The 13526-nt window shown below is 40.2% G+C and overlaps 1 protein-coding gene across 1 annotated transcript; it reads right to left on the bottom strand.

Moving 5' to 3' along the window:
* Positions 1-11426: 11426 nt before the first annotated feature.
* Positions 11427-13435, bottom strand: LOC122067855 (disease resistance protein Roq1-like). Its single transcript, XM_042631700.1, has 3 exons — positions 12857-13435; positions 11894-12023; positions 11427-11761 (listed from the first exon to the last, which is right to left on the bottom strand). The coding sequence occupies exons 1-3, from the start codon at positions 13433-13435 to the stop codon at positions 11427-11429; spliced, it is 1044 nt and encodes a 347-aa protein (XP_042487634.1).
* Positions 13436-13526: the final 91 nt, after the last annotated feature.

Genomic DNA, 13526 nt, shown 5'->3' with positions numbered 1-13526 from the left:
GTGAATTACAGCATATAAACACATAGTGTTCTTCAATGTCAGTTGTTGCTTTTAAGTGATACCAAATATTTTTTTTAGTTATTACAGTTGGGTTTAGAATAATCCTTAATTAGTTTTTTTAAGAATTTTAAAATCCGGCGAGTCGGCCGGAAAATGGTGTATCCAGTTGAGACTGGATGGAATCCTTTCATGGTTGTTGCAATATTACCTTTTGACTATTCCTTCACTTGAACTTTGGATTCCTCGAAAAAAGAAAACTTCTGATAAAGTTTGAAATAGATTCAGTTCTAGTCTTCCTAGCTAATTGGTGCGCTATGGATGCCCAACTATTACTTTTCTTCTCCACATTAAAATTTACAAAAAATTTGAAATATTCCTTAATTCCAACAGAAAATCAAATTACTCACAAGACCAACTCTCCTGATCCTATTGAAGAAGTTTCACAATTTCCTCACAGTCCATCTAGATGGTAGCTGAAATAGTTCCTAATCGCAGAACCTGTTGCACGTGTACTTTAAAAAATTCCTTTGATTTAGGATTTTTGTGCGCTTCCAACATAACCAAAATTTAGGGTAACACACAAGCAAGATCCATTTAGGAAAATAATTGTTGTCCAACTGTACTAGATGTGGAACTCTTTAGTTGGATCTGGAAAATTAAATGTAGCTTTGGTAAATCGTTGCAGAAAATTTGGCAAAGCTTACTGAATTGGTGCCTTTTTTTAACTAAATATTTTCTATTATTTTTTTGTTTTATAATTTTTGTTTTTGGTTAGTGAAATCACTTATATTTAACTTTCATAGATTTTTTCACTTAAAATTATGACCAATTAATTGAGGGTTCAGAAGTACTAATTATTTTGGTTGAATAAGTAAAAGAAAATTGTTCGAAACCAAACGTAGAATTTATATTTATTTAATTTTTTGTTCAAAAAAATTTTTTTTTTCTGGTGGAAGACGATTTTAATCATCAATAATGTATTGCACTCATATTAGAAGTGCATATCTCCTATATCCGTGGCTCAAAATTGGCTTACACAGTCATCGATAATACCCCCCTAACCAGGGAGTCAGCTTCATTATTGAACTCCCTTGAAAGAAAATATCTTCTAAAATAGAAGCTGAAAACTTGCATTTTTTTTTTTTTTTTGTTGGAGGTGTTGGGTAGGCAGGATGTTTGAATCAACATAATTTGATATGGTTTGTTGATTGTTTGATCTTTTCTACAAACAAAGGAACACAGCAATTATAGAATGAATTCCTATCAAGGTAGCAATAGTAGATGAATTACAAATTCTATAATTAAACATCTTCAGTTGTAACCAAATAAGTGTATTATTGGGATGGTTGCAGCACTCTCATATGAGAAATAAGGATTTGCTTATTAATGCATTTATTTGTTGAAATAATCTCACCAGAAAGACAAAAAATCCCGCATATAGAGGACATAGTTGAAACAAAGACACATCTGTTAGGGGTTAGGTCCTATAGAACATATCTGCCAATTTATATGCAGTGTCACTTCAATTATTGTATATTATCCCTATAATCCTGTCCCTTTTATTCTTCCACCTAAATCTTTTTAGTTTTTTTCTTTACTGGTAGAGTCAGTATAACCCTCAGATTCTTTTTGATAATCTAAATATTATGATGAACAGATGAAGTTTGTAATTGAAGTCCCAATATTGCTCTTCAAATCTTGGAATATGTTGGAGTTGTTGACCTCTGCACTCCATTTAAAAAAAAATGTTAATCTACTGAAATGATTTAGGATAAGGTTTTTTGTTTTTTTGCTAATGAGTGTTTTCAGGCCTTCAACCTATCTATTCCCTCGGGTCTAGCTGACTTTACAATCACTGTTAAGTTGATTTGAATACAGATAAGATGTTTCGTGAGGCGCTTTACCATGAGAATTCACCAATGGACCAACCCCTTGGGGTTGATTTAGGACAAGGCTTAGTGAAAGGTAAAGTTGGAGAAATCTGATTCTTAATCATCCTTGACTATAATAAAAGGATGTGTTATAGCAAACACTAATAAATATGAAAATAAACAAACACAGATCTGCACAACACATAAAGATTTAACGAAATTCACACACCGATGTCGTGTGTTATATTCTGGGATGAAAAAGAAGATATTTCACTACGTAGAAGAGAGATTACACCTAAACAGCGGCGAGAAAACTCGCTCCGAAACCCTAGCTCAAAAAATCATAAATTACATTACTTGCTCAACAAGATGATAGTACATTATATACTCCTCCAAGTTGTGGGTCGATTCATCAAGTCATGGTGGATCAGGTCGAACCGTACCGTGGGGCTATGTCTTTGCACCCCCATACAAGATCTATGATGGAAGCAGAGGGCTTGGGCCGATCATTCGGGTCGCTAGCAAAATATGTCGGAGTAGGTCATTCTTCAAAGCGGGTCAAGAATTAGATAAACTTAACAGGATAGATCCTTTTATTTTCCCCCACTTTCACTCTATAGTTAGGTACTAATTCCAGGCATTCAAGTTGTTCTTACAAGCATTCAACTTGTTTTTATCCTTGCCGATGAGCTTGGCCAGATCAAAGAGTTTTCTGCTGTGTCTTGTGCAGAATGGTACTTGGGTTTAATTTTAATGGCCATTAGTAGCTTTTAGTTATTTGAACTCGGAGGCTATATATATCCTTATTATATGATTCAAATCAATCCACTCTTACATCCCAATATTGAAGAAACATACCAAAGTAATCAAGGAAGGTGGCAATTGCAGAAATTTATACAAGAACATAAGAAAGAAATAATGGAAATAGAATCTAGGAATAACCTCTATTTGCAATTTTCTTAGGCATCAGCGGAAGTTTAAAGCAGATCTTGCAAGTGGTTGCAGCATGGTTCAAAATCTCATTTCGGTCCATGGTCAAACCGAAATGAGCGAAATACTGAAATTGTCAGACCAAAATGAGCGAAATTCGTTGAAACAAAGTATTTTTATTTCTGTGAGTTTTGCTTCGCCATTTAGGGGAGGGGGACAAAATGAAGCAGAGAAAATAACGCATTTTTTAAACCAAAATGAGTGAAATTTCAATGAAATAATGCTAATTTTAGGTTTCCTTGTCTTGGACATATCAAAATTAACAAAATTTTGGTGAAATTTCGAACTATGGATTGGAGCGATGTCAGTTTGAGAATGGATCCAAGTCTGGATCAGGCTGGTTATTTGAATAAACAATAAAAATGGCAAGATATCACCAGAACACATGAAAGTCAAATAGCATGTAGACGCACTCATCAATTATACTGTATGTGAAGGGAGTATGGCTCACAATCCCTCAGTGCCTTCAACGCAAAATAATGAATTAATGAGTTGGCTTATGGAGTTTGATAGGCATTCTATCAACTAGGGTTCCTGTCCAATTGGCTGGTTTCGTTGTGGGTTTCCAGGTTCATGGGCTTTGTTTGCTGTAGCCTGGTTCCATTGTGGGTTTCCAGCTTCATGGGCTTTCTTCTGAGGAAATTGTTGTATTAAATAATTTAAAATGAGTTTCGACATATATTCTATCTTGCTTTTGAAAATTTGGTTTTCCCTCCACAAAACTTAAACTTTTGATTTCATAAGATTTGCTTTGGGCATTACACTTTTTTGTGTGGAATGTTGCCTCTCTTTGGTATTTTTCTTCACAAAAATAGTTTTGGTTGCATTTGGTATCGTTTATGGAGCTTGTTTCTATTTTAAAAAAATTGATAAAACATAAAAATCAAAAAGAGATCAAGAGTCATTTATGTGTTTTGGCCAAAATTAATTTTCAGTTATTTTTGCGTTGAACTTTAATAAGCATGTGCTTGAAGTCCCAATATGGAGGGGTAAAGTAGTCATTTGATTTGTAATTAGAAATCCAAGCCCCTTACACTCTTTTTCTTCAGTCCAAAGTGGAGAAAGACAGTTATAAAAAAAGATGGGTGAAAGGAATCTCTTCACCCATTTCTTCAAAAAATCATTTTGCACATAGAGGTACCAAACTGTTTCTCACAAAAAATCATTTTTGTCAAGTAGTTATCAAACCATTTTTATGTTTTGATAAAAAATGGTTTTCGTTAATGCTTTTTGTTAAATAAGTAAAAAGAAAAAAGAAAAATGATACCAAAGTGGGGTTATATACATAGTTAAGGGAATTATAAGGGACAAGAGCTTTTGAAGAGAAGTATCCCTCCTCTATGCGTCGGGGTGGGTTCAAGGTTCTTTATCACGAACACTTGTGGGTCGGGCCGAGCAGGGCTGTGGTGTGTCTTCCTTTGGTTCAAGGTTGGTCCAATTTTGGATATTGTCACGTTTAAATCCTTTTGGAATAGGACTCGGATTGAATATTTTAAATCAATCCATTTGAACCAAGAGTCACACCTACACACCATGGAGTACCTTCAAGAGACGCTTATTACATCTTAGTCCTTGCATTAAAATCTTGTAATCCATTCCGTTAGAACCGTGGACTACACACCAATTCCAACGGTTAAAGGGTTGGGGTGAATATGTGAGGAAGGTAGATAATGGGCTTGGTTTGATGGGTTCTAGGGTTGGGGCAAATATAGGTCCAAGAGTTGGATTAAAGGGGTGGAAAAAATGGGGGCAATGCTAATGTTGAGGTGAGGAGAATGATGGAATATCATACAAACGGGAAAACCAAATACAAGGAAAGAAGGATAGGTGGTAATAAACAAATAGGTTCATAAATGAAAAAGGTCTAAAAAAAAAAAAAAATGATTAGGTCATGTTAGATTGTTATAAAATGCTATTGAGAAAGTAAAGCCATAACCCGCTTATTTGACATTGCTCAACTCTTAATTAAAATGACTGAATATATATATATATATAGGTGATATACCATAATACGTACACTATGACCTAAGGATGGTTGGTGATCAATTAACACTATAACGGGTCCTTTCCTCCCAAGAACAAACAAACTTGAAGATCGACCCTGTAAGAGCTGACCACCCGACCACCTTTCCCTCGACCATACGATCATGACCATGACTGAGAGAAGGCTCTACGCTATCTTGAGCGACATCTTTAACCTATTTGACCAGAGGTAAACAATGGTCGAGTTAACCCTTGCAATAAGGCTAGTTCAACTACAAGTGGAGTGGGGAGCCAATGAGGAAGGAGCTCGAAATCACTATAAAAGAGGCACGAATCAACCAAGTAAGGTAAGCAATTCCAAAGACTCAGAATCTGTTCCACTTGAAGAATTATCTGAACACCAACTAACTTAGGCATCGGAGCCTTCTTCCTGAAGGGAACTCCAGGCCAGTTTCTCATTAATCTGGCTGAAGGACGAAGATAAGCAATAACAGTAGGAAAAAGGTAGTGAAGAGCACTAAACAACCCTGTGTGACAGTGTGAATGGTCCAAGGTATGCTTAGTGGGAGTTGAACTTAGGGCATCTAAATTTACGATTCGTACCAAGTTCATTGCTCACCAACTATGCTACCCCCTTGAGTTATAACAACAATACATACTATAGTACTAATTAACATAAACTATACATATAAATACATATTATCAAGTCTTATAATCCAATGTCCATTAATTATTAACTAAGATAAAATACCCTGCACGTTTGGTAGACATTTGGGAAGAAGTAAATAATAGCTAGCAAATGATCAGTATTCAATTGAAGTCCATATTGTTCAATTTAATACCACAAAAGATGCATCACGAACAGATCGATAGCAGCTGGCCAATGCAATGAAGTATGCAACAGCAACAAGCTTCCACAATCACCTGAAATGGCATTTGTTACTGATTGAACAACTTGAGAGGTGTAAAGAAATAATACAAGATGATCATTATCATTATTATTTTTCATTAATTTTTTATTTTTAGATGCAGATGGTTTTTTTTTTCCCCTAACGACGGGTATCTAGGCTGAAGCTATCTAATCCCATTGACCCATAATGACCTCACAGCCGTATGGACTGGGTCATACCGAAGTTGAATGAGAATTATTCAATTTTCACTGAAAGCAGTGAAGAACATCAAACACCCCCATGTGAATGGCCACAAGAAAGTAAGATGAGTCGAACTCAGAACCACATGCTTAATTTCTAAGGTGAAGACCCCCTTGCCAACTCCTTTACCCCCTTGCGATTATAGTTAGAAAGGTTAAATTAATAGATTAGTTTATTAACGTATGAGGAAAATAAAATTTAATTCTACAATGAAAGTGAAACTGCTTGAAATTAAATTGTGTGTGTTGGTAGTGGACTAGTGATACATTTAACAATTGAGTTAAGAGTAAGTTCCAGCAGAATAAGCATCCTTTGTCAAGACTAATAATTGCCCTCCTCCTCAACCACTGTACTCAGAGAGACAATATAGTCCTCCTCATCTTCCTCTTCCTGATCTTTCTCTTCTTCCTTTTCAACATTGTCATCAACACCTGACCACCTGAAGAAATCTGCTACCAACATGGCACTGTTTTTCTTGTTAGGCATTTGCTGCTGGTCTGCTTCCTTGCTTTCAAATAAGAGCTTCCAAGATGACACTCTACTACTGGGCCATTCACAAACACTGGGTCTATACTCCAAGTATCCATGACCAATATGTAGAATTAAGTCCTCAATAGCATCTTTGCTTTCCAATGGAAACCCAAACCAATCAAACCCTTTGAAATGGTGGATATAGATCCAATGGGAGTTCCACTTGGGTTCACGGTTCTCAATTGTAATTGAATGGTAACACTTAGTCCTCTTTCCTCTCCAACGAATAGAAGCATAAATAGAAAGAGTGATGACATAGTGATCTTCTTAAGATACTGGAATTACAACACACAAAATTGGTGATCCATTATAGATCTCTTCATCATTTTCATCAGCAGCAGCAACTAAGATACTCTATGACCTTTGCCAAAAGTATCATTTTGAGTAGTATCTAGAAATGTTCCCTGCATATAAAGAGTGAAGGAAAAGTCAAGTCAATCATTTGTAAATAGCGTTGCTGCAATATAGAAAGTTCCATTTAGGCTGTGTTTGGTAGCCAAGAGAAGAAAAGAAAAGAAAAGAAATGAAATGAAAAAAGAATCTAGAAAAGAGAAGAAAAGAAAAGAATAGAAAAGAAATGAAATGATAAGAAAATAAAAAAAAGTATGTCTTTTCGGCTATCATTAGAAGAAAAGAAAAGAAATTTTTTGTATCTTCTTGTGTTTATGGTAAGATTTTTTTTTTAAGCAAAAAAAAACTTCACCATTCCTAAGGTGAATTTTGAAATTCAAAAAAGAATCTTCTTTTGGTTCAAAACATGCCACGAATAATGAAAATTTCTTAAATGAAGAAAATAGCACAATTTTTACAATTTTTGAACTTTTTTCTTTTCTTCTCTTGGTGTTGCTGCCAAAAAACCCCGCTAGTCGGACCTGCACAAACACAGACGACGGAGGCCCGGAGCTTTGTCCGGGGTTAGTCCTCTGACGCTCAAGTCAGGGTCGGCCGCACAGTTCAGTAAGGGAGTAATGGTGAGGGATCAGAGCTTACCTTCTTCCTTCCTCTCGGCCTCCTTATATGCTTCTTCGGGGCTAGGGTTTCTTTCTTGTCTTTTCCTCTGTCCTTCTCCCATACGATCGTCCTTCTTGTGGGGAATATTCCCCTCATGCAAACGACATGATCGAACATGATTGAGTCCTTGGAATCCTTATCTGGTGGAGGACACGTGTCTCAGGGGCGACACATGTCATTTCCCCACTAAGCGATCGATTTGGCCGTATCAGAAGCCCCCTTACTCCCGCTAGGAGTCTCTTCCTGCGGGAGTACCCAAATTTTTCGTAATTGTAAATTTTCCCTCTTTTTCCTGCATTCGGCCTTATTCCTTCGGCTTTAGTTCTGCTTGCAACCGAGGGCTTCAGTGCCGATGTGAAGACCTTCGCTCAGTTCGGCTCAGCCTTAGCCTAAGCCCCAGACCGAGGCAAGGACCTTCGGACAGTTCGGCTCGGCCTTGTCCGAGACCCCGACCGAGGTAAGCCCCTTCAGTCAGCTCGGCTCGGCCTTAGCCTGAGCCCCCGACCGAGGCAAGGACCTTCGGATAGTTCGGCTCAGCCTTGTCCGAGACCCCGTCCGAGGTAAGGTCCTTCGGTCAGCTCGGCCTTAGCCTGAGCACCGACCGAGGCAAGGACCTTCGGTCAGTTCGAATCAGCCTTGTCCGAGACCCCGTCCGAGGTAAGGACCTTCGGTCAGCTCGGCCTTAGCCTGAGCACCGACGGAGGTAAGGACCTTCGGTCAGTTTCAGCTCGGCCTTGTCCGAGACCTCGATCGAGGTAAGGACCTTCGGTCAGATCGGCTCGACCCTAGCTTGAGCCCCCGATCGAGGCAAGGACCTTTGGTCAGTTCGGCTAGGCCTTGTCCGAGACCCCGACCAAGGTTAGGACCTTCGGTCAGGTCCATTCGGCTTTGGCCGAACTCCCAACCGAGAGAAGGACCTTCGGTCAGGTCCGTTCATCTTTGGCCAAAATCCCAACCGAGAGGGGGACCTTCGGTCAGGTCCATTCGGCTTCGGCCGAACTCCCAACCGAGGTGAAGACCTTCAGTCAGTTCGGCTCGGCATTGTTGAGCACCGTCCGAGGTAAGGACCTTCGATCAGTTCGGCTCGACCTTGTCCGAGACCCCGTCTGAGGTAATGACCTTCGATCAGCTCGGCCTTAGCCTGAGCACCGATCGAGGCAAGGACCTTCGGTCAGTTTGGCTCGGCCTTGTCCGAGACCCCGACCGAGTTAAGCACCTTTGGTCAGCTCGGCTCGGCCTTAGCTTGAGCCCCCGACAAAGGCAAGGACCTTCCGTTAGGTCCGTTCGGCTTTGGCCGAACTCCCAACTGAGGAAAGGACCTTCGGTCAGGTCCGTTCGGCTTTGGCTGAACTCCCAACCGAGGTGAAGACCTTCGGTCCAGTCTGTTCGGCTTTGGCCGAACTCCCAATCGAGAGGAGGACCTTCGGTCAGATCCGTTCGGCTTTGGCCAAACTCCCAACCGAGAGGGGGACCTTCGGTCAGGTCCGTTCGGCTTTGGCCGAACTCCCAACTGAGAGAAGGACCTTCGGTCAGGTCCGTTCGGCTTTGGCCAAACTCCCAACCGAGAGGGGGACCTTCGTCTGTATTCATCTAGCAGAGTTAAGGTCACCAAACAGGAGAGTTCTTCTCAATTGCAGTAAACCAACTTTCATATTTTCCATGAATAAGATCCTCCAGAGTTTAGGATGAGGAATTACAACTTAAAAGTGCGTAAGAGCAAAAATTGCAAAATGCGAGTGTGCTTGCTACTCTTGTACGAGGCTTGGTTCTGCTCCATCGGCTTGAAGGGTTTCTTCCATCTGGATGTACTTATCGTACCGAGCTCTCAACTCGGCCAGGTTCCTCGGTGTATGCTTCGCCAAAGACCTTTTCAGATCCTTATCCTTGACGCCTCCCAGCAGGGCTGTGAACTCCTCTTTCGGGTCCAGACCTCTGATCGTGACCTTCTCTTGTTGGAAGCGCTTCATGTAGTTTCGCAGTGATTCTCCTTCATGTTGCTTGATGTTGGTCAAGTTCAACGTGGTCTTCTGAAGGGGTTGGCTACTGGAGAATCCCTTCACGAAGAAGTAGCCTAGATCGCTGAAGCTGTGGATCGACTTCGTCGGCAGACGGTTGTACCATAGCCTTGCCGCTCCTCTAAATGTTAATGGTAGGGCGCGACACATAATATTTTTCGAGACTCGATGGAACTGCATGGCGACTTTGAAGCCTTCCAGATGATCGACGGGGTCCCCAGACCCGTCATACTTGGGTAGGCGAAAGCCGATCGGGGGCGAATCCCTCATTACCTCATCAGCTAGAGCCGTGTCATTAGTGAGGTTTGGATCGCGGGTTCCCGTCTAATTTTCTGCCACCCTCTTGATCTCGTATTTTAGTTCTAGGATCATCCGCCTCAACCCCGAGTCCTCGTGCCTCTCATTGTCTCCTCGGCGCGGATCCCCATATGGATCTCTGGCGGCACACTGCGTCCTACCTCGGGGTGCAGGACTTTCCCTCACTACTCGGTTTCGAAGGTTATGACCGGATCTTATAGATCTTGTACTGCTTCGGTCCTCATCTCGAGCCCTCTCAGGCTGGATGTGGGGCCTGGCGGTGCTCCGCCGGTCCTCTGAGAGACAACTTTGGAGAACTCCTTCATCGTCTCGACCATCCGGTCATACTTGTTCTGGAGGGCTTCGAATTGCTCCCTTGTCACGTATTCTTGCGCTTCGGGAGGGGGCAGAGGATCACTACCTTCGCGTACTGAATATCCGCCTGAGCGCGGGTACTTGATGGATACTTCCCGGTCGTCATCGACCCTTTCTCGTCCTATCTCCGACGAGGGAGGAAGCCCCCCTGAAGGTTCTTCCCCCATGTCCATGTTGGACGCCGCTCTCGTCCTCTTGCGGTTGTAGGTTCTCCCCACCATTACCGTCGTTCCCACGGACGACGCTAATCTGTTGCTACCAAAAAACCCCGCTAGTCGGACCTGCACAAACACAGACGACGGAGGCCCGGAGCTTTGTCCGGGGTTAGTCCTCCGACGCTCAAGTCAGGGTCGGCCGCACAGTTCAGTAAGGGAGTAATGGTGAGGGTATCAGAGCTTACCTTCTTCCTTCCTCTCGGCCTCCTTATATGCTTCTTCGGGGCTAGGGTTTCTTTCTTGTCTTTTCCTCTGTCCTTCTCCCATACGACCGTCCTTCTTATGGAGAATATTCCCCTCATGCAAACGACGTGATCGAGCGTGATTGAGTCCTTGGAATCCTTATCTGGTGGAGGACACGTGTCTCAGGGGCGACACATATCATTTCCCCACTGAGCAATCGATTTGGCCGTATCACTTGGCTACCAAACACAGACTTAAAGTTATTGATAGAAGGATTAGATAAAACAACCTGTCCATGTATCTTCCTCGTTGTCTCTGTTAATCTTTCGCAACCCCGTGCATCCAAATCTTCCAAGGATTCCGTTTCTTCGAGGCCATGAATTTTCTCTAGATTTTTACAATCTCTCATGGTTAATTTCCTGAGTCTTTTCAGTTTTGACAAATCTGGTAACTCTGTTAATTTGTTGCAATACCGTGCAAGCAACTAACTCTTCCAAGGATTCTGTTCATTCGAGGCCATGAATTTTTTCTAGATCTCCACATTTATAAATGTATAATTTCCTCAATCTTTTCAGTTCTGATAAACCTCTTAACTCCTTTAATCTTACGCAACTCGAAACATTCAACTCTTCCAAGGATTTTGTTCCTTTGAGGCCATGAATTTCCTTTAATATAAACAACCGCTAATGTTTAATTTCCTCAATCTTTTCAGTTTTGACACATCTGATAACTTCAGTAAGGTTCGACAATTTGAAGCATTCAACACTTCCAAGGATTTTGTTCCTTCGAGGCCATGAATTTTCCTTATATATATTCACAACCACTAATGTTTAATTCCTTCAATCTTTCCAGTTTTGACAAATCTGATAACTCCTTTAAGGATTTGCAATTCGAAGCATTCAACTCTTCCGAGGATTCTATTCCTTCGAGGCCATGAATTTCCTTTAGATATACACAACCTCTAATGTTTAATTCCCTCAATCTTTTTAGATTTGATAAATCTGATAACTCCTTTAATTTTTCGCAACTTGAAGCATTCAATTCTTCCAAGGATTTTGTTCCATTGAGGCCATGAATTTCCTCCAGATTTTCACATTCACTGATGTCTAATTGCCTCAATCTTTTCAGCTTTGATAAATCTGGTAATTTTACCAATGATTTGCAAAGACTACAAATAAGTTAGGTTAAATTCCAGGGAAGCTTTGGGAGGCATTCAAGACGTACGCATGCATTAAGTGATAATTCCTCCAAGCTTTCCAAGTTTGATAGACCTGGTAGTTTCAAAAGTAGACTGCAACCCCTGAGATCCAATCTTTGTAAGCGCGGAAACCATGAGAAGTCGGGAGATTTAGAGAGATGCCAACAGTAATTGAGACTAAGAACCTTCAACTTTTGGAACCGCTGTCAAAGAAAGAAATGGTGTAAAGTATTACTCAATTAAAATTTGATAATAAAACAATTAAAAGAAAAAGAAAGGCAATTTGTAATATACCTTATTTTTATTTTGAGGTGTCTCATTCCAAGCTAGTTTGATACTACTTTTTGATAGCTCAAGATGAACCAGTTCCTCATGATAAAAATTATCTGGTAGAATTTTCAAAGAGCATTGCTTCCAACGGAACCATCTTAATCGAGAAGGAAGATGCGGAAAGTTCCCTTTGAGTTTGTCAATTCCGTTAATTAAATTGGAGAAATCGCAAATAATGCATCTTCTCAAAATCTTTACAGCTTAAAACATCTTTGGCTTCAAATTTAAAATTTTGATCAAGTAGGATAAAGTAGGATACCTTCAACCATATGAGCTTCCTACAATAGAAAAATAGCATTTCAAGTAAAGAAAATTTGATACACACCCAAAACAAAAAGCAAAGATGCATAATCTTATTCAATGCACTAAACATTTATTGTACTTGTTCATTCTCTTGTATTTGGGTGTAATGTATCTCCACAAACTAGGATTATAAGTTTAAAAATGCTAGACCCCCGAGGTAGTCCTACTCTCGTAGGGTCCAGGGTTGATTAGAAATGGTCCTTGTCTTTCTATTTTGCATTATGTCATTTGTATTTTTGCATTATGAGGTTTCTTAGACTTGAACCATTACCTATGTTGGCAGCTCAAGTATTCCCATAATATTGAGGGAGAACAATTATTAAGATTATATAATTAGTTACAATAAAAGATGAAAAAGAAAAAGATGCAAGTATCTAGATCTAACCTTGTCTCTTTTTAATACCTTAAAGATCTCATCATCATACCACAACCTACAACGTTTGGAGGGGTCCCCAGACCTGTATTCCATAACGATTCTCCTTCCCATATCTTGAAGTAAATCGTGCATTCTCAATTCCTTTTGATCACAAGACTTAACAAACTTTAATAGGTGCTTTTGAATGAGTTCTTTTATTGCTAATCTTGGACTCAACTTGCAGGCTTTCCATATGGAAATTGCTTCTTCTACTTCCCGTCCAATGAAATGGCATGCAACATCAAGAAATATGGTTTTCTCAGAATCACCTAGTTTTTCATAACTTATCATCAACTTTCGAAAGACCTTGTCATCATAGCTTTTGATTGACTTTCCAGACTTCTTGTCATCGTGAATATTTTTCAATCTTTCTAATGTATCTTCCCATTCTTCTTCGTTTTTTCCAACTAGAAAAGAACCCAACCATTCCAGAGCCAGTGATAACCCTCCAACATGGCGTACGACTTCATGTGAAAGCTTCTTATAATCTTCAGGAGGTTCGCTCCTTCTAAAGGCATGCAAACTTAACAGCTGAAGAGAATTCTTGAAATCCAGTTCTTCAGGCATGTATATTGGAATATCTTTTTCAATCTTATTTTTATGCAGATCCAAAATATGGTCATCTCTAGTTGTTATTATGATCTTGCTTCCGTGACCA

The sequence above is a fragment of the Macadamia integrifolia genome, unplaced genomic scaffold, assembly GCF_013358625.1.
Source record: "Macadamia integrifolia cultivar HAES 741 unplaced genomic scaffold, SCU_Mint_v3 scaffold3171, whole genome shotgun sequence".
NCBI classification, from domain to species: Eukaryota; Viridiplantae; Streptophyta; class Magnoliopsida; order Proteales; family Proteaceae; genus Macadamia; species Macadamia integrifolia.
Note: the sequence above shows the minus strand (reverse complement) of the source record. Positions and strands in the feature narration are given on the sequence as shown.

Bases quoted from the DNA above. Each gene is read 5' to 3' on its own strand.
- LOC122067855 (XM_042631700.1), bottom strand. From the start codon at position 13,435: ATGCCTGAAGAACTGGATTTCAAGAATTCTCTTCAGCTGTTAAGTTTG. The intron at 12,024-12,856 runs GTATTAAAAAGA...TTTCTTTGACAG, and splicing joins ATGATGATGAGATCTTTAAG to CGGTTCCAAAAGTTGAAGGT. The intron at 11,762-11,893 runs GTCTATCAAACT...TAAAATTACCAG, and splicing joins TCTACTTTTGAAACTACCAG to ATTTATCAAAGCTGAAAAGA.